Raw genomic sequence first — 22,021 nt, forward strand, 5'->3', positions numbered from 1 at the left:
TCCTCCCTATTATGTTGCCCTCTGTGCTTCCAAGGCTCAGCACAGACTCGACAGTGAGAGTGTTTCCTGGTGTTTGGAAACTTCTCTCTTTTTAAGACTCCCTTCCCAGGATGGAGCTCTGTCCCTATCTCTTTTGTCTCTTTTTTTGTCTTTTATATTTTTCCTACCTCCTTTCAAAGAGAATGGGCTGCTTTTCTGGGTGCCTGATGTCCTCTGCTGGCATTCAGAAGTTCTTTTGTGGATTTTACTCAGCGTTTAAATGTTCTTTTGATGAATTTGTGGGGGAGAAAATGGTCTCCCCGTCCTATTCCTCCGCCATCTTAGGACCGCCTCCTCTAATTTTCTTGAAGAGATCTCTAGTCTTTCCCATTCTGTTGTTCTCCTCTATTTCTTTGCATTGATTGCTGAGGAAGGCTTTCTTATCTCTCCTTGTTATTCTTTGGAACTCTGCATTCAAATGGGTATATCTTTCCTTTTCTCCATTGCTTTTCTCTTCTCTTATTTTCACAGCTATTTGTAAGGCCTCCTCAGACAGCCACTTGGCTTTTTTGCATTTCTTTTCCATGGGGATGGTCTTGATCCCTGTTTCCTGTACAATGTCACGAACCCCCATCCATAGTTCATCAGGCACTCTGTCTATCAGATCTAGTTCCTTAAATCTATTTCTCACTTTCACTGTATAGTCATAAGGGATTTGATTTAGGTCATACCTGAATGGTCTAGTGGTTTTCCCCACTTCTTCAATTTCAGTCTGAATTTGGCAATAAGAAGTTCATGATCTGAGCCACAGTAAGCTCCTGGTCTTGTTTTTGCTGACTGTATAGAGCTTCTCATCTTTGGCTGCAAATAATATAATCAATCTGATTTTGGTGTTGACCATCTGGTGATGTCCATGTGTAGAGTTTTATCTTGTGTTGTTGGAAGAGGGTGTTTGCTATGACCAGTGCATTCTCTTGGCAGAACTGTATTAGCTTTTGTCCTGCTTCATTTTGTACTCCAAGGCCAAATTTACCGGTTACTCTAGGTGTTTCTTGACTTCCTACTTTTGCATTCCAGGCCTCTATAATGAAAAGGACATCTTTTTTTGGGTGTTAGTTGTAGAAGGTCTTGTAGGTCTTCATAGAACCGTTCAACTTCAGCGTCTTCAGCATTCCTGGTCAGGACATAGACTTGGATTACCGTAATATTAAATGGTTTGCCTTGGAAATGAACAGAGATCATTCTTTCATTTCTGAGATTTCATCCAAGTACTGCATTTCCAAGTTCCATGTAGTTTGAAGGTAAATCACAGTCTGAAGGCAAATCATTACTCAGCCGTGTGTGGGCACTGAACATACTAGTTCTATGTGCTGACATGGCTGTCTGCCTCTCAAATTAAGGACTTTAAACATACAGTGAGTTTAACCTCACTGAATTTGCTCTCCCAGTGTTAGATGGTTGTAACACCTAGAAATCAACATAATTAATATAGGTGCCATCCATTTACATTATATTCTTGTTTCTCTGTATTTTTTTTTTTTTACCATTATGGAAAGTTTTGTATTTTGGAAATTTGACTTTCTGAAGTTTCATAGAGGAATAGTCTTACTGGCATTGCTAGTTCATTAACAGATGTCTAATGAATTCTTTGCTCATTTCTCTTTTTTCTCTTTTCACAAAAGGAGCTGGTGGCTGGTCTCCACTTGTGTCAAATAAATACCAGTGGTTGCAGATTGACCTTGGAGAGAGGATGGAGATCACTGCCGTGGCCACCCAAGGGGGATATGGGAGCTCCAACTGGGTGACCAGCTACCTCCTGATGTTCAGCGACAGCGGCAGGAACTGGAAGCAGTATCGCCAGGAGGACAGTATCTGGGTATGTTTCTTTAGCAGAATACATGGCCTCTCAGAGGAGGAAGCATGGTCATTCCTACAGACAGTTTAAGAATCTCTTAAACTTTGTTTAGAATCAGAATCTTTGGACTTACTTAGAAAACATTTCCAATGTATTAATATTCATTTTCCAATACATTTTATGGTTTAATTTAAGAAAATACTAAAAGTAAACTTATTTCACAGAGTCCTAAGAAATTGAAGAAAAAAACAATCTCATTAGTGCTCTAAATAGTGTGAAGAGTAAAGGAAGAAACCAAGCCTGTATAAAACATTTTTTGTTTAGTAACATAGCAGTTTTGCATTGCCTTTATTTAAGGTTGGCAAAAAGAATTTTTTTTGTTGTTCTGATGACTCTGAGAAATATGAATTAATGTCTCCCTAGTATATAGAGGTTTTTATATATAATATTTAGAATATTTATATATGTCTTATACACACATATATGATTTATATATAAACCTTTCTGTAGTCTTTTCAAGTGTTAAAATGCTGTGTTTTGTGGACAGGGCACAGCTGTTACAAGGGAGACTGACCAGGAGGCAGTTTGTAATAAAGTGAGTGGTATTTGTAGTTGACCGAGTATACATGAACACCCAGTGGGAAAAGGAAGCTAAAGAAAGTTTGCTTGCTGGTGAAGAAAGGACTTCTCTTTTAGTGTAGAAAAGTATTGGTTTGGATTTTATGTGGGCCAGGGACAACATACTGAAATCAAAGAACTTTTTTTTTTTTTTTTAATTTTCCTCTGACTGAGCTGCTGGAACCAGAGAAAATGAGTAACTTAATGAAGCGTTGTTCTTAGCACACAGATAATTTGGAGGCCTGTTTGGGCACATAATGATAATTTTCTTTGATCAGTCAACAGCCTGTCTTTTGAAACTTCCTAGAACTCCGTGATACATTGTAAACTCATTGAAGAAAGGGACTGTGATTATTCACCTTTGTATCTCTGAAGCACTTGGTGGTCATTCAATTGCATATTTATTGATGTAAGTTGAATTGAGAAAATGTAGCCCTGCTCTTTCTCTAGAGAGAACGACTGTTAGGCTGGAAGTTTTCTGTAAGCATTTTCAGAAAACCTGCCTTAAAATCCAAAGGAAGTTGAAGTTATGTATAACAGCAAGAAAAATTGGATATTACGGTTGAATTAATCCCATGAAAACCATTCAAACTGGGGATAAATTAAACAGTAATTATGAACCAATAGCTGTGAAAGCCTAATGAGGTATTTTTTTAACTATGTGTTTGGATTATCCTTTACTCTTTTCTTCTAAATAAGCTTTGGATTTTAAACTAGATAAGTAGTGGCTAATATTTAGCTGTATTAAGTAAGATGTGTATTTTGACATTTTTTAGAGAGAAAGATTAACCATGAAAATTAATTGTTTTCATGGATCAAGCTTGAGGAAAGCCAAACCTGGACAGTGCTGTTCGTCTTTTTCACTTAACCTTGTAAAAAGCGAGGTGGTCAGGGTGCATTAGTGACACGAATGATATCCTTAACTAATCCAAACCAATCAATGTAAAGACAGATGGTATCTATCACAGTTACTTGGCTTGGTAATATCGTTTTTAGACTCTGACTACAGTCAGAATGGACTAACAGATTTGGGAAGGACTGGACTATAATTTTGGATATGGTAAAGAAAGCAGATGGATAACTGAACGTCAAGATCAAAACTGAGACTTGCCGCTGATGCCATGACCACACATAAAATAGATAAGGTTATGGTGTAGGTAAAACAGCTTCAAATCTTCAAACATTGTCAATATATGTATAAACACACATGCGCGTGCACACACACACACACACTCATGCTGTCTGTCCATCCCAGGTAGGCTCATAGTTCTCTCTTTACCCTGTAATTACTCAGGTTCCTCCCTGAGGGAAGCCCCCCTCTGTGACTCTACAATAGCAACGCAGGCAAAATGAAACATGGTGAATTGTAACCTGGTTCCAGGTTGTTTAAAATGATCTGGCACAGATCACTTTAATGTGGGGTTTTTTGTTTAGCTAAAGACCAATTTTTAATTGATGTTCATAGTAAGGAATTTGACTCTTTGTCACATTTAGCACATCTGTATTTTGTAACTTTTTTTTTTTTTTTGCCCATTATGGGTAATGCATCCAGATTATACAAAACATGACAATTTTTTTAAGCGCTTCACAGTCTGCTCCAGATGATACAAATAAATCTGTGGAAGAGAGTTAGGGAACCCATAAAGCATTATAGGAGAATGTGATGGAAAGAGGAAGAAAAGGCAGTTGTTACAAGTTTAGAAACACATAAAATAAAACCCATCAACATGGATAGAAATACGGCCGTGGGGATTCCTCATCTCCTTCAATGTACTCTCTTCGAGCACTAGAGAGAGCAATGACTTCTGTACACCTGGAAGAATTCATCAAATGCCCTGCTGCTTCTTACAAATAATCTTTAAAAAAGAAAGGCAAAATACTTCATTTGTTATCTTTACGGCCATGCATATACTTGATAGAACTGTAAATTTGAGAGAGACATATTTTTTAAAAATTAATTTTTGGATAAAACTTATAGTCCAGTGCCCACAAATATAATTTATACAAAGTACTCTTTCTAGATGCCATATAAATATTTTGCAAAAAATAGAGAATGCAAACTGCTGTAATTGTTCCTCTCGAAGACAAAACAAAATTTCTCAACATCCACAGTCAAAAGACTTTTCAGCCAGTTTATTGTAAACAATTGGAAAAGGAAGTGTGAAGTATAATTTTTGCTCATCTAAGAACAATTTCTGGAATTTCATAAAACTAACATCTTATAAAATTATTTTAAGCAGAGTAACATGTGCAGGAACTTTACAGCTGAATTATACAAATTCTCTCTTTTACACTGCAGACGATAAGGGCAAGGGATGGGATGGCACTAATTTTATGAATTATTTAAGGAAATATGATTATTATGCACAATGAGGCTTCCCTGGTGGCCCAGACAGTAAAGAATTTGCCTGCAATGCAGGAGACTTGGATTTGATACCTGGGTCAGGAAGATGCCCTGGAGAAAAAGAATGGCTACCCACTCCAGTATTCTTGCCCAGAGAGTTCCATGGACAGAGAGGAGCCTGGTAGGCTACAGTTCATGGGGTTGGAGTGTATTATGCACAATATTTCAATTGTATCTCATTTTTCAAACAAAAAACCATAATTTCATATTAACATATTTCTGAAGTTAATATAACTTTTTTTAAATTAAAAGTGTTGAGTGTCGTGGTTTGGCTTTGGCTAGTGAAAGACACGGAGGCCCCCATGACGTGTATAATCAATTAGACAAAAGTATCTCCTGTCACCATATAGTCACAGCATTATTATCACTGTGAATGATTGAGTTGTCAACTCTATACCACCTGCAAAGATTTTAACATGTATTTATGTCCAGTCAAATAAATAAGTGGCTGGGGTCATTTAATAGAAAACCCAATGAGGCAGAAATTCAAGTGAGAGGTGTGTGGTAAGTCTGGTGGACTCCCCACTTTGTGAGGTGCAGCTTTCCTAGACCTTTCCCTATGTTGACCTTTCTCCTATGTTATTCTAGTATTCTAAGCCCACCACATGTGTGGTGATATAAAGTGTAACAGCACTGATGCCCTGTATGTCAACATGTCAAATCATCAAGCTTAATGTCTTGCAATCCTTGGCTCAGAACTTGGGCAAATGCCTGGAGAGTGCTTTAAGCTGCTTCTGCTTTTCAACACAGCCTCTGCTTGAGTGCCAGAAAGATGTTTTTTATTGAAAGTCTATATGATTAGTCTGTATTCCCAGGGACTCTCCTGTTTGTATTTCTATTTAACTTGGTTCTCTTACTTTTGGAAATGATTAACCTAGGAGTGCCTGGTTGGAGATGGCTGCATTGGGGTTTTTAATGTGACTTTGGTCATAAATCAGAACAATTAGTCTGCTGGGTGCCTTCTCAATCAAGCAGCATGGTTTATTTCACCTCGTCCCATCCGTGCCCATTCTGTAACACGTTATGTCAGTCCCTTCTCATAAACTTCCTGGGCTCACGTAAATTGGAACTTTACATGAATATGTAATATACAAAAATATATATTAACCCCTGTAAACTGTGGGAACACATATGCATTGAATAAGATAAATGGCAACGTTGCTTCACATTCTTCCAATTGATCTGTCCCTAAGCAAGCAAAATAAAAGTAATTTGAAGAGAGTGATTAGGGTCAGCAGATTTGATTTAATGCCCCCTTCAGAGCACACAGTCACATCCAGTTTATCCTCAAAGCATCAACCAGAGGATGGCATGTTTTAAAACCACTTTACAGCTCGTGTCTCACATTCCCGCACGTGACAGTTCAGGGACGAGACACCACCCTCTTTTCTCCCCTCTTATCCTTGCTGTGATGCAGCGCTGCAGATGTCTGCATCTGACTCTTCTCATTCCCCAGTCCCAGGAGGTACATTTGGAAATCTCTCTGGGAAGCGATTCTGTCCTTCTGAAGTGTTTCTTTATTGCTGCTTAAGACGCAGTCAGTTAGGTCTTCTAAAAACTAATGCATGAGCGTCTCTTTCCTATTTTACATTTTTAATTTTCAAACTTACCACACATAATCAGAGAAGAGGCTAGAAAAATATATAAAGGTAGAAAGGAGGAAAGATTTGGCATTGATACAATATATTCCTTAAAAATCTAAGAGAACATCTTATTTTTTAAAAAAAGATAATTCAATAAACTCTGTGCCTAACAATAAAATTAATTTTTAAAACCTGTAATTTATCTTTCTACATATAAAAAACTAGGTAGACAACATAAAAGGAAAACATATGCTCCACTTAAAATAGAACTCCCAAATGATAAATATCAAGGGAGAAAGTAAAAAGAAATTATGAGATTTATGAAGATAATATTTAGAATATTACTAATGAACATAAAAGAAGATGATTAAATGTGAAGACATATCTATTTGAAATAGAAAGCAATACACCAGCAGCAGGTCACTTACTTAGGCAGATTTTATTAACAGTAGTTCTGTGCAGCCGAGTACTGGATGGCCATCAGAAACAGATGATGTAAAAATACACTGGCCATTGCTGCAGTGAATTTCAAAACCAATGGAAAATTTTCAATTGAAGTGTCATTTGATACTGAAGAATAAATCTTAAGGACTGAGGAGAAAGAGATGGGGACAATGGATGGAATATATGTCAATTTATTAAAGCACAGGTAAAGATTGGATTTATATGAAGTTTCAAAGGGGATAATCTGAGACTGAAAGAAATGAAGGGCAGCAGAGAGGAGTGGATAGGAAACAATCCAATTATTGATTTTTTTTAAAAAAACAAACATAATGGCTATCTCCCACTTGTTAGATGAAATTATCTTGTAACAGTTATTGATAGTACCAAGCCTATGGGAGTTATCAATATGTAGCATCATATATTATTTTTAATATTATTTTAGTAGTTTATATATTTATATTTTACAGTGGTTGGATGGCATTTATATGTGCAACGTGTCATCTAATCTTTGATCATAAAATAGAAAAACACCACATTTCTGATACTAAATTGGTTTGTGAGTCAGCACTCAGTCAGAAAATCAGAAATTACTCCTGGCATCTGAAACTGCAAAGTCATTCTAGAAAATTGGTTACAGGTAGTGGAAAAGCTGATCAAAGCAAATCAGGTGTGAGGTGGTGCACCCTTCAGAGCCCAGCAGCAGCAAGCAGACACTGTAACTTCTCAGGAGTGGAGGGATAATGAGAAGGTGGTGTTTCTAGAGCTTGTAGCTGACACTGTTCAGTTAGTGCTAGAACCGTGGCAGGGACTGTCCAATGGAAGATTCTGGAAGCAAGGCTTGTCCATGGGGAGCAGGAGCCTTGAAAGAGGCTCAGCCACTACTGAGAAGCTGCCTGAGGCATTGAAAGAGTGGGGAGAAATATCCAGGCTCCCCCTTCCTCTCACCTGTCAAACTCTCTCTGCCCGGCAGGAAGCTTGCTCGCACAGGACCTGGGACTGTCAGTCTCCATCACTCAGCCTTCCTGTGGCTCAGAATAGAGCAGGGAACAGTGATACATGGCTCTAAGGGAAACAAGCACAGCCCTAAGAAGCTACGTTGTTCCTAAGGAAGTCTCACCTCTATAAACTTTTTCCTACAGAATGAGTGAGAATTCAGGTACTTGCTGAGTAATTTAATCCCTCATTCCTTTCAGTAGTAAAATTGCAGGCTTCTCCATCAAGAAGGTTGATTAGTAATACTTTGATACGGAAGGAATTGAGATGTCTACAGTAAGTTCCCACCTTGTTAGGGTGGCTTAGTGCCTGAGTCATGTCTGACTCTTTTGCGACCCCATGGACTGTAGCCCGCCAGACTCCTCTGTCCTTGAGATTTCCCAGGCAAGCATACTGGAGTGGGTTGCCATGTCCTTCTCCCAAGTTCCCACCTAAGTTCATGTTAATTTAGCTCTCTTTCCTCCTGTCAATACTGATGAATATGCAAAGCTAGGGAAGAACAGTATTTCAACCGGAATTCATGGTGTAGATGAAATCATTGGTTTAGTGTCATTTTTTACACATAATCTACTGTAAGGCAGGAGAAAACCATAAATTATGAATTCACCGTCTTGTTGTTTATCACAGTACGTACTGAAGACAGAGTATAGTTTTGCCTTCTGTGTGGGAGAGAGAGCATTGCTGTGTTTCTCATCAGACATTCTATAGCTGAGTCCAGGACTCCCCTGCAGAGGATCAAGTAGAAGGGTGTATCTGTGGATTAATGCACGCTGTTGTTGCCTCTAGGATGGGGCTGTTGCACACATTTGTTGTGCAAACACAGCCCACTGCTCCTTTATTGAAGTGTTTCTGCTTGCCTGGCAGACTGGGTGGCCACATCCCGTCCCGGATCTGGCACGTTTCATTGGCAGCTTCTTCATGTACCGCAGCTTCTATCTCAGACACTTAGTTGCTGCTCTCAGGACATTCCCAAGGTTTCTTGTGTTTTCAGACTTCTCTTCTGGGCATGCTCTTCAGTTCTGTGAGGCCTGCGTCATCCCTCCCAATGTAGGGCCTTTCAGGCACTTACTCTAGTCCAGCCTGCCCCATCGCTTTTCCAGTCGTCACCAACTCATCTCTAGAGTCTTTTCCCAATGGCATCTGCCATTGTGTTATTTCCAGGAAGACTTTCTGGAGAATTTTGCCTAGTTTGTATAACCTTAATCAGCTGAATTTCAAACTCATTCATATATTTTTCATTTGCTTTCACTCTACTTATACGTTTTCCTTTCTTCCAGATTTTACATGTGACAGAAATTCCCAAACACTGCTGGCTAAAATGCATACTGTACCTACTGAATTCCTAGGATATAGGAGATAGTCCAAGGAAAGAGTAAATGTGATTGGAGAGAGGACCACCGTACTGTTTTGCTAATGTGGTTTAGAATTGATATTAACAAAAGCATAATGGTAAAAGGAAGCACTTTTGTGATTATTTACTTCAGACCCAAAACACAGTGATCGGTGATGTTTCTGTTGGTTCACAATGCAGAGGTCCTGCATGTTTACTCGGTGAGGGTGCACGTGTGCTTGTGTGTGCGTGCTTAGTCGCTCAGTCACGTCCGACTCTGTGTGACCCTATGGACTGTAGCTCACCAGACTCCTCTGTCCGTGGAATTTTCCGGGCAAGTATACTGGAATGGGTTGCCATTTCCTCCTCCAGGGGATCTTCCCCACCCAGGGATGGAACTCATATCTCCTTTGTCTCCTGCATTGCAGGCGGATTCTTTACCCACTGAGCCATGGGGAAAGCCCACTAAGATGAGGGTATCCATCTGATATTTTGTATAAGTATGTAAAAGAAGAACTCCTAGTCATAACCAGGACTTGAGCCATACAGCTTTATCCATCCACATTCCCAATTGCTGTTAGGAGTCCTGCTTCTGAGCTGGTATTGTCTCAGATTTTCTCTTTATATTATTATCTGCCTCTTACTCCTTTCAGAAATGTCCATAAAGAATAATCCTTTTGTTGATTTAGAAGAGCCATGCTTTCGGAAAGTGTTAGGGCATTTGTCCAGAAGTAGCCATGAGGATGAAAGGAAGAAAACACGAAGCAAAAATGCTAGGAAGTATTCTGCAGAGCTGTGTCTATAAATCAGAGAGATGCAGTTCAAAAGAAATCATATTTGATTTGTATTCTGCAAATGAAAATTTTATTTGGCTTTGAACTCCTATCTTCCCTTCCGTGCTTCTTATTGTTATTATTAATCTCTCATACTGAAAGGTTGTCTTCCTTTTGGAGCCTTGAACATTTTAAGTACTTAATAACAGGGTTCTTTTTCAATAAGAGAGAGAGAAGAGAGAAATTGCTAGAGCAGTGAAAAGAGATCCTCAGGGAGCAATGGCTTTATTACAATATGTCAGAGTCATCATGAGCTGGGGGTGGGTGGGGAATATAAGTTTCAGAGAAAAAAAGCTTATATTTATTTTAGCAAGTTTGTGGAAAAGTTGCAGAAAATAGTCCTAAGAGCCACAAAGCTATTATGGTAATGGCAGTTCCATTTTTATACTCTGGAATTCAAAGGTAAAAAAAAATTTTCCCAATATGTTGCTTTGGCATATAGATTTTTGATCCTTAGATTAGAATAAATATATAAATTAATTAAGCTTACAGTGCTATTTATGCTTTCTTTAAAAATTTGCATGTCAGAGATGACAGATAAATACAAAAGCTAAATTGGAAAGAAATTGGTCTTTTCTATGTCTCCCTCTTGGTTTTTTTCCATAAAATCAAGCACTTTGGATACATGAGCACACATTAAATTTCCATATGATTCCTCTAAATTTTTTTGGTTTGTACTTTTAAATTCTTAGCCTTCGAGTGTTTAATTTGTCTGAACTGCATAACGTATACACTTGACTATAGCACAAGTTTTTAAAAAGACGTTTTCACAAATAAGGAACTGTAATTTGTATGATTAGACCAGGTATGTATGTATTTTCATGAAATATATTCCTTCTATTTATTTCTGTTTACTCTCTGCTTAGAACACCGCATAGGGCTTTTCTGCACTGGAGTCTTCCGCCCCGAGGAAATCTATACAGCTTTTCACATTGGGCCACACATGGCTGTATCCTGCCTCCACTCCAGGAAAGTCCCTGTGAATCGTCCTCTCCCCTCCTCTCCTCCGTTGAAACTCACCATCCCCAGGCTCTGGATTGAAAGCAGAATAAACATGATGGGCTCTGATAATCCGGGACAACTGAGGCAAATGCCGTCAGCACACAGTGGTCTCAGTTTCTGTGCACATGCCCAGGACGGCTTTCTGGAAACCATGGTACTATTTCTCTAGTCTGGGCCAAGAGTGACTCGGATAGTTGGCGTGTCAAATCAGGTCCAGTTCAAAGTACCAAAGTACTTTGAAAATACTACACCAAAGTACCAGAGCTGTGGCACGCAAAAGGAAGAAGAGGGGCAGGCTGTGGATGGCAGTAGGAAGTCATCTCTGTTACCAGGCCACAGGCCTTCAGATGCAGGCACCATCTCTAACAGCTGTGTGACTCTGGACAAGTTGCTTTTACCCCCTGCAAATTGCAATAATAAATGCCTTAAAGAATTTGTACGAGGGAGGAAGGAAGTGGGATGAGGGGAAGGAGGAAGGGACTTTTGCAGAATTAAATGCAAAAAAAAAAGAGAAAACCTATACAAACTCATGCAAAAGTGTTTTTTGTTTTTTTTTTAAATATAAACACCTTTATGAACTTAGCAAAGAATCAGGTGAAGACTAGTGTGGATTTTCAATCTGCCAACAATGGTGCCATTTTAAAGAATTCAATAGTCAGCACTTAAGTACTTAGCTCACAACTACTTAAGGGCTTTGTTCTTGTTTAGTTGCTAACTCATGTCTGATTCTTTGTGACCCTGTGGATTGTAGCCCACCAGGTTCTTCTATCCAGTGATTTTCTAGGCAAGAACACTGGAGTGGGTTGCCATGCCCTCCTCCAGGAGGATCTTCCCAACCCAGGGACTGAAGTCAGGTCTCTCGAATTGTAGGCAGATTCTTTACCACTGAGCCACCTGGGAATTGGAGAAGGCAATGGCACCCCACTCCAGTACTCTTGCCTGGAAAAATCCCATGGGTGGAGGAGCCTGGTAGGCTGCAGTCCATGGGGTCGCTGAGAGTTGGACACACTGAGTGACTTCACTTTCACTTTTCACTTTCATGCATTGGAGAAGGAAATGGCAACCCACTCCAGTGTTCTTGCCTGGAGAATCCCAGGGACGGGGGAGCCTGGTGGGCTGCCGTCTCTGGGGTCGCACAGAGTTGGACACGACTGACGCGACTTAGCAGCAGCAACAGCAGCAGCACCTGGGAATCCCATATAAGGGCTAGAAGGGCTGAGATCTTAAGCAGCAGCTTTGAAATTTTGTGTTTTTACCTAGAGGCAAAAATGAAATATCCAATACTTTAAAAAATAAAATAAATGAATAAAAGTACTTCTACTGCTGCTAAGTCGCTTCACTCACGTCTGACTCTATGTGACCCCATAGACAGCAGCCCACCAGGCTCCCCCATCCCTGGGATTCTCCAGACAAGAACACTGGAGTGGGTTGCCATTTCCTTTTCCAATGCAGAAAAGTGAAAGTGAAGTCACTCAGTCGTGTCCGACTCTTAGCGACCTCATGGACTGCAGCCTACCAGGCCTCCTCCGTCCATGGGGTTTTCCAGGCAAGAGTACTGGAGTGGGTTGCCATTGCCTTCTCTGAATAAAATACTAAGTGATTAAAAAAAAAAAAAAGCCTCACACAAAATTAACAATAGATCTGAGGTTATCAGCAATTCAGCTAGGAGGAGATTGAATGCAGTCATTTTTAGGAGAGGAACCGTGACAAGAAGGAGGGAAGCTGTTGCTGCTGCTGCTAAGTCGCTTCAGTCATGTCCGACTCTGTGCAACCCCATGGACGGCAGCCCACGAGGGAAGAGGAAATGGCAAATACTATTCCCAGTAGTTTGGTGGTGTGGAGAAGAAGTGGGATGATGGTAAAGAGATGGGATGAGTGATGTGCAGCCAGAGGGCTTGTTAGTGGAGAGACTTGCGCTTGGTTAGCACTTGAGAGGGAACCCTTGGAGGTCCAGGGATTGAACATGGAGGTGATTCCAGTGCGAGGGGATCCAGATCATAGTTGGTTTTGAAGCGTGACATATCTTACAAAAGAAGAAAAAAAAGTAAAAATGTGTTTGAACTTCAGCCTGTGGAATGGCTCTTTGTGGGCAGAAAGGTCCTGTGTTTACAGATAATGAAGAGAAGTGAGAATGGTGTGGACCAGGAAAAGAATCTCCGCCCAGCACTGAGAGCTCAGCGAAGGCTGGAGACCACACACACGGTGCCCGCGTGCGCTGTTGTTTGGTTTTCACCAGCCGTGAGCTGCTTACGCGTGTGCAGGAGCAGAGGGTGTAGTTTCTTAGTCTGATCCAGGATTGGAATCCGGGGGAAACTGTGGTGGAAGGACTTGTCTAGGATAAGAATGCCTATGAGCTGGCAGGAACATCGAGGAAGGAAAGTGTCATAGAGTCAGTGTTCTACAGGGAGGGAGTGAAGTCAAGGGGGCAGGTGCTGATAGAAAGGAACCAAGTCGATGTACATAGACTTGTTTTAAGGAGTTGGCTCAAGTGATTGTGGAGGTTTGGCAAGTCCAGAATATGCACAGCAGATTGGAGATGCTTAGGAGAATTGCAATTGAGTCTTAAGAAATCCTTTGGCAAAATTCCCTCTTCTAGGAAGGTCAGTCTTTTTTTCTCCTAAGGCCTTTTTCTCCTAAGGGAAAGACTAGAGACCTCTTCAAGAAAATTAGAGATACCAAGGGAACATTTCATGCAAAGATGGGCTCGATAAAGGACAGAAATGGTATGGACCTAACAGAAGCAGAAGATATTAAGAAGAGGTGGCAAGAATACACAGAAGAACTGTACAGAAGCACCAGTTAGAACTGGACATGGAACAATAGACTGGTTCCAAATAGGAAAAGGAGTACTGTATATTGTCAAGGCTGTATATTGTCACCCTGCTTATTTAACTTCTATGCAGAGTACATCATGAGAAACGCTGGGCTGGAAGAAACACAAGCTGGAATCAAGATTGCCAGGAGAAATATCAATAACCTCAGATATGCAGATGACACCACCCTTATGGCAGAAAGTGAAGAGGAACTAAAAAGTCTCTTGATGAAGGTGAAAGAGGAGAGTGAAAAAGTTGGCTTAAAGCTCAACATTCAGAAAACGAAGACCATGGCATCTGGTCCCATCACTTCATGGGAAATAGATGGGGAAACAGTGGAAACGGTGTCAGACTTTATTTCTTGGGGCTCCAAAATCACTGCAGATGGTGACTGCAGCCATGAAATTAAAAGACGCTTACTCCTTGGAAGGAAAGTTATGACTGACCTAGATAGCATATTCAAAAGCAGAGACATTACTTTGCCAACAAAGGTCCATCTAGTCAAGGCTATGGTTTTTCCTGTGGTCATGTATGGATGTGAGAGTTGGACTGTGAAGAAAGCTGAGCGCCAAAGAATTGATGCTTTTGAACTGTGATGTTGGAGAAGACTCTTGAGAGTCCCATGGACTGCAAGGAGATCCAAGCAGTCCATTTTGAAGGAGATCAGTCCTGGGATTTCTTTGGAAGGAATGATGCTAAAGCTGAAACTCCAGTACTTTGGCCACCTCATGCGAAGAGTTGACTCACTGGAAAAGACTCTGATGCTGGGAGGGATTGGGGGCAGGAGGAGAAGGGGACGACAGAGGATGAGATGGCTGGATGGCATCACTGACTCAATGGACGTGAGTCTGAGTGAACTCCGGGAGTTGGCGATGGACAGGGAGGCCTGGCGTGCTGTGATTCATGGGGTCGCAAAGAGTCAGACACGACTGAGTGACTGAACTGAACTGAAGGCCTTCAACTGACTGGATGTGGTGCACCCACATTAGGGAGTGTCATCTGTTTTATTAGAAACTCTACTGCTTTAAATGTTAATCTCATCTTAAAAGTATCTTCACAGAAACATCCAGGAAAATATTTGACTAAATGTGTGGGAAATGTGACCTAGGCAAGTTGACATATAAAATTAACTATCACAGAGATGGAAGATGTCAAAGGAACAGTGGAGCTTTTGAGGGTGAAAAGTAAATAAGCGTGGGAGAATGAGATTGAGAGAGCTAGAGAGATCTAGTGATCTGGGATCAAAAAATAGAATATAAGCATTTACAATTTCAAAGATGGTGCAATCACAGGGAATGATTAAGGACCTAGATGTGGGCAGATAAGTATTAAAAAGGGGCATGTGAAGGTCATTTAATTCCAGGATGCTTTATGGATCATCCAAAGGTACTGAAGCAGAAAGTTGCCCAAGAAGATTGCAACAAAGAAGAGGAAATGACCTTTAGTTTGGGGGAGGACGAAAGCTGAGAGGGCCGGAATTTGCTATAATCAGCGGATATTCACAAAGAAGCAGAAATAAGTGTCCTCTCTTCTCTTTCCTTTTGCTTGCTTATTTTCATGAGGAAGAAAGAAAAATTATGCGGAATTGATAGAAGCTTTATAAAATGCTTACTGACTCCATAGACATGTAGCATTTGGGAAAAGTGAGCAAAATTCACTTTCGGTTCCAAAATGCTAATTAGAATTTCATGGGATATGCTAATCTCTTTTGGACATGCCCTGACAGACACACCCAGAGATAATGTTTTACTAGTTATCTGGGCATCTCTTAGCTCAGTCAAGTTAACACGTAAAATTAGTCATCACAGATGCGTTTCACTCTGCACCGTTCCTCAGCTGTTATAGGATCTAATTAAATCAGAGCCCTACTTTCTGCTCCTTAACAAATCACTCCAGTTCACAGAAAGACATGGGAAATAGGAGAAAAGAATGCAGAGGCCCATGGGCTTTGGGAGTGACTGTGGAAGCTATCCTGGGCTTCCCAGGTGCTGCTTGTGGTGAAGAACCTGGCAGGAGACCAAAGACAAGCGGGTTGGATCCCTGCGTCGGGAAGATCCCCTGGAGGAGGGCGTGGTAACCACTCCAGTGTTCTTGCCTGGGATCATCCCACTGACAGAGGAGCCTGGCAGGCTACAGCCCATGCAGTTGGCCAAGAGTCAGACGTGACTGAATGATTTAGCACACGCACCTGCGTGGAAGGCATCCTAGGGAAGGTCACGTATCCTGAAAAGGAACGAAATGAACAGGAACTCTTCCAACAGTCTAGGGGTGAGATAGTTTTCCTCTGCTATTTCTCACTCTGTGTATAAGCTTTTTTCCATTAAAACTTTCATTTATAAAATTTATTTTATCCTTTGAACTTTCTTAGGAGTTTGCAGGTGGCACTGATTTTTCTTTCTGTCCTTCTCCGTTTCTGATCTTAGTGGAGTCGATTCCAAAACAGGACACTCTTCCTTTTACCAATTTTGTCTCATTGTTGCCTTCCTACCTTGTGTGTGGCAGCTAGAGGTCACACCCTAATTTCTCAGGTCATCATTCGTGTGAGATGCATCTATTAATGATGCCTTTCCTCCCAATGGAACTGGAGATTAACCAAGCTGCGACGTCACCCTTTGAGTGGCTTCTGGTATTCTACTACTGATTTAGTGGTTAAGGGCCTGCACATCAGTTTCAATCACTACTGACTGATCTTAGCTGGTTCTGACCAGGACAATGGTCCTCATCTTTTTTCTAAATTGATTCACGGATGTGGAATATTCTTGCTTCCTGTACCGTTCTTGGGTTAATGATATGTGAAGGATTTCTCTATGCTTAAGTTCAGATTTAAAAAGATATGCTTAACATCTATAAAATGGAGTACATCTTGAGGACTTCGTGGTGTGAAGTCCTTGACTCCAAGGGTATTTGTCTGTCTAGTTTAATGACATTTGCTCAAATGCTCAATGTCTGAAGTCAGAATTTCAGAGTGAAAGTGCCACATATTTTTTGAGGAAAATACTCTATCAACTACAACTCAGGTTTACTACAGTTTCTCAAGACATTCTAGGGCCATTATTTTCTGCTGAAAAATATGTTCAAAATGACCCTATATTTTTAGGACTAGGTGATGTACACTATTATTTATTTTAATTTGAATAAGGTATGATATCTAAAGGATTTGGGGCATCTAAAATGAAATCAGTAGAGTGGAGGGTGGTGACAGCTGGCATGGGCATAAAGAACTAGGATTTATATATTCTGATAAACTTCACGCCTCTCTGCATCATATAATTGGTCTTGGTCTCACTGATTAAAAGTACATTAGAAACTAAGTTCCTTTAGATTGCAAGATTACTTTGAAATTTGTGTTGCTAGACTTTAAAGGAAAATGATGGGTACATTTTATAGTCTGCATTTTTTATGCTTTTCCCCATTTTTAAAAAGTGCAAGCAATTATGTGAATAGTGTAACAATAAGAGAACTAAGAGATAACTTTGAAATTGAATGTGATTAGGGGAACTTTTTTTTTTTCCTAAACACTTTCATCAATTGCTTTTTGTTATTAGAAATACTGCCTCTATATAACTGAAGAGCTGTGTTCTTACTGCTAGACAATGCTTGGAACAGAACAATGTGTACTCAAACCATCCATAAATATTTAAAAGTTCTGATGATACAGCAGTTACCAAGGATAGAGTCAGTGTGTGCTCAGGAAGTCATATATATATAGGATGCTTCTTCCACACCAAAAAGCATCGATATGTGCGCCTTAGAATGCCAAGAAAAAATTATGATGCAGCGTGAACTCACAGTTACTTTCTTTTCAGTTAGACGTCTACCATTGTAATTATTATCATATTATTATTGAACATCCCTGGACCTTCTCTCCTGTTTTTCTCTTCTGCGACTGTTCTCTGCAACTTTCCCAAGTTTTTCTCCGTGCTTTACAACAACTTTTCTCTATTGCCTATTATCATTTACCCACAATTACTTTCTCCTAAAACTTTCTCAGGAACTTATAAATACTATCACAATATCTTCCCCAAAATGCATTGCATTGGATGGGCTAAATTTTAAAGTTTAACCATTTTAATAAAGGTATTCCTTTTTTTAAGTTGACATTCTCTCAATCTCTGTGCTCCATGGAGGCATTGAGATAGAGGCCTTTCCTGTGTGTTTGGAGTGAGTCCCCTAAGTGGACACGAGACAAGTCACAGTAGCTATCTTGTCTGTCCCCCACTGAGTCTTCTTCCAGCAGAGACTCTGAGAGATGTACAGCCTTCTCCATGGGAAATAGTAGTAGTAATTCCGATGTCATGTCCGAGTAGAAGGAGGATGCAGGTGGACAGTGATACTTGAGGGATTAGGCCGGAAAAGGCTCCAAAATTTACTGTAGGATGGCCTGGACTCTTCTTACCCTTCCTTCATGGGATCACTTTTCATCTGGATAACCATTCAAGGGTGAAGACCATTTAAAAAGATGCATTAAAATGCATGTCTTACCTCTACCTCTCACATTTCTTCAGTTACCTTGACAAAGTGAAGCAAATGGGTAGGGTATATTACCTTTTATTTAAATAAAGGGAATGGAAATACATATTTTCTCATATTTTTAAAATAAATGGGAAGATAAGCAAGAGCAATTTAGAAATGTTACTTCTGTGATAACCTATAGGAGGAGGGATGGAATAGGGATAGAATATAGACTTTTGTGTTCTTTTTATGTTTATCTAAAAAGTAATAAACACAATTTAAAGATTGTACAATGATAGTAAATAAAACTTTGGAAGCTATTTCTAAAGATCAACAATAGCATGAAACAAACCTGTGTGTTGAGTTAAAGGCACACACACACACAGAGGAATTGTTTTAAGTGACTTGAAACACAGCAGTTACGTATTTTTATTGTTTTAGAAGCCACTGACAAAAAATCTTGAACTACTTTCAGTAATCACATTTTGTTCGTGACATACATAATATCTTATTTAAAATATTATATTATGGCTGTAAAACTTGTTTTGTTAAAACAGTCAAGTGATCATTTTAATATCAGAAATCATAATTTTGTTGAAAGAGAAACGAGAAACAAACATAAAATTGAAGAGATTAGGTACATATCCTGCACTGAGTTTGAATTGGATGTGTCAATATGAATTTAATTGCTAGAGAGGATGTGGAGAAAAGGGAACCCTCTTGTACTGTTGGTGGGAATGTAAATTGATACAACCACTATGGAAAATAGTATCAGATCAGATCAGATCAGTCGCTCAGTCGTGTCCGACTCTTTGTGACCCCATGAATCACAGCACGCCAGGCCTCCCTGTCCATCACCAACTCCCGGAGTTCACTCAGACTCACGTCCATCAAGTCAGTGATGCCATCCAGCCATCTCATCCTCTGTCGTCCCCTTCTCCTCCTGCCCCCAATCCCTCCCAGCATCAGAGTCTTTTCCAGTGAGTCAACTCTTCACATGAGGTGGCCAAAGTACTGGAGTTTCAGCTTTAGCATCATTCCTTCCAAAGAAATCCCAGGGCTGATCTCCCTCAGAATGGACTGGTTGGATCTCCTTGCAGTCCAAGGGACTCTCCAAGAGTCTTCTCCAACACCACAGTTCAAAAGTATAGAGGTTCTTTTAAAAAATTAGGTATAAAGCTACCATATGACATAACAGTTCCACTACTGGGCATATACCCTGAGAAAACTGTATTCAAAAAGACACATGTACCCCACTGTTCTCTGCAGCTCTGTTTACAACAGCCAGGACAGGGAAACAACCTAGACGCCCATCAACAGATGAAGGATAAAGATGTGATGCATATACACAATGGAATATTACTCAGCTGCAAAAGGAATGCATTTGAGTCAGTTGAAATGGATGACCCTAGAGTGTGTTATTCAGAGTGAAGTAAGTCAGAAAGAGAAAAACAAATATCATATATTATGCATATATATCAGAGAAGGCAAAATGGCATCCCACTCCAGTTCTCTTGCCTGGAAGATCCCATGGATGGAGGAGCCTGGTGGGCTGCAGTTCCTGGGGTTGCTAAGAGTCGGACACGACTGAGTGACTTCACTTTCAATTTTCACTTTCATGCATTGGAGGAGGAAATGGCAACCCACTGCAGTGTTCTTGCCTGGAGAATCCCAGGGACGGGGGAGCCTGGTGGGCTGCCGTCTATGGGGTCACACAGAGTCAGACACAACTGAAGCGACTTAGCAGCAGCAGCAGCAGCAGCATGCATATATACGGAATCTAGAAAAATGATACTGATGAACCTATTTGCAGGGCAGGTATAGAGACGTACTTGTAAGGATGGTCTGTTCTTGTGGACACAGTTGGGGAGGGGAAGAGAGGGTGGGCCAAATCCAGAGTCGCACTGACATATATACACCAACATGTGTAAAACAGATTGCTAAGGAGAAGCTGCTTTATAACACAGGGAGCCCAGCCCAGCTCCCTGTGACAACCTAGAAGGGTGGGATGGAGCAAGGGGAGGAAGGGAGACTCGAGAGGGAGGGTGTATATATTTATTTACACATATATATATATATGCAATGGCGACTCACTCCAGTACTCTTGCCTGGAAAATCCCATGGACAGAGGAGCCTGGTTGGCTGCAGTCCATGGGGTCGCTGAGTCGGACACGACTGAGTGACTTTACTTTCACTTTTCACTTTCATGCACTGGAGAAGGAAATGACAACCCACTCCAGTGTTCTTGCCTGGAGAATCCCAGGGACGGGGGAGCCTGGTGGGCTGCCGTCTATGGGGTCGCACAGAGTCAGACACGACTGAAGCGACTTAGCAGCAGTATATATGTGTGTGTGTGTGTGTGTGTGTGTGTGTGTGTACTTATGGCTGACTTGTGTTGTTGTACAGTGGAAACCAGCACAGCATTGTAATTATCCTTCAATTAAAAAAAAGAAAATAAAACTATTTCCTAATTCTTTTGATCAAGAATGTGTGACCAGCCTTAAACAGTGATCCTCCTTACCCCTTGATTGTGTAAGGAGGAATCCCAGACTCAGGATTCATTGTGAAAAATAGTTGAATCCAGCTATGAGGCATGAAGTATACAAAATAAATCTAGAATATTATAGTATTAATACCTGAAAACTAGGATTTTTACTAAAGACCACTGGGGTCATGTCAAAAAGACTTAGGAGCCGACTGGAAAAGCATTTCACTGGCCAAAATGAAACAACTAGAATATCAATAAGAATCATACCAGAAATGTATTGAAACACCAACTTAGTTAAACTTTCATTAATTCATTATAATACAAAAGTTTCCTTATTCATCATCTTCGGAAGATGCAAGAGGATCAACTCACTGAACACTGGCTCAAAAAGCAATAATGAGTATTTTTTTCTGCTTTTCCAGATTAAACTACATCTCAGGGTAACCAAGTGTTTGATGAAGAGGAAGTTTGTCTTTAGAGATGTATTCTAGAATTCAAAAGACATTAAAGAAGGGATGACAGAATCAGAATATCACCATTTTATAACCCCTAGTTAAATAATGTACTCGTGGCACATCAGTGATCTCTGGAATCATAAAAACAGAGACAGTCAGGCCTAACGCATCTCCTGCTGGACACATACAGTGTGTTTTTTGAAGGCCTCTGGCCTGAAGTTCACATGTAAGTCAGATCAAGCCCCACAGTCTAACTGGATAGGACGCATCATATGACACTGTAGAGAGGCAATCGGCAAACCGTGGGAAACTGGAAGACAACTGGCCAGCAGTTTCCAATAGCAAACAGAGAGAAAATGACAGGGAGATGATCCACAGGTTAAAAGATATTTAAGAGGAACAACAACTGCGTGGAAATTTGGGGTAACCTTTTTTGAACAATATTGCATATACATGCACACACAGGCCCATACATTTTCAAGAGAGAAGCAATCATCATAGGATGTTGATGTTATTATAGAACTATTGTCAACATTCTGGGTTTTGAAATTAGATTCTTATCCATTAAAGAAATATTATGAGATATTTATGCAAAATCACTGTAGATGTGACTGCAGCCATGAAATTAAAAGACGCTTACTCTTTGGAAGAAAAGTTATGACCGACCTAGATAGCATATTGAAAAGCAGAGACATTACTTTGCCAACAAAGGTCCGTCTAGTCAAGGCTATGGAGATCCAATGGTCATGTATGGATGTGAGAGTTGGACTGT

At 40.3% G+C, this 22,021-nt stretch overlaps 1 protein-coding gene across 1 annotated transcript in view; it reads left to right on the forward strand.

Moving 5' to 3' along the window:
- The window catches only part of CNTNAP4 (contactin associated protein-like 4), a 288,255-nt gene that overhangs the window by 95,102 nt on the left and 171,132 nt on the right, over positions 1 to 22,021 (forward strand). Inside the window, exon 3 of the mRNA XM_010850772.1 lies at positions 1,662 to 1,855. Coding sequence (XP_010849074.1) covers positions 1,662 to 1,855 — 194 coding nt within the window. The remainder of the gene's footprint in view (positions 1 to 1,661; positions 1,856 to 22,021) is intronic.

This window comes from Bison bison, unplaced genomic scaffold (assembly GCF_000754665.1).
Source record: "Bison bison bison isolate TAMUID 2011002044 unplaced genomic scaffold, Bison_UMD1.0 scf7180017864295, whole genome shotgun sequence".
NCBI lineage: Eukaryota > Metazoa > Chordata > Mammalia > Artiodactyla > Bovidae > Bison > Bison bison.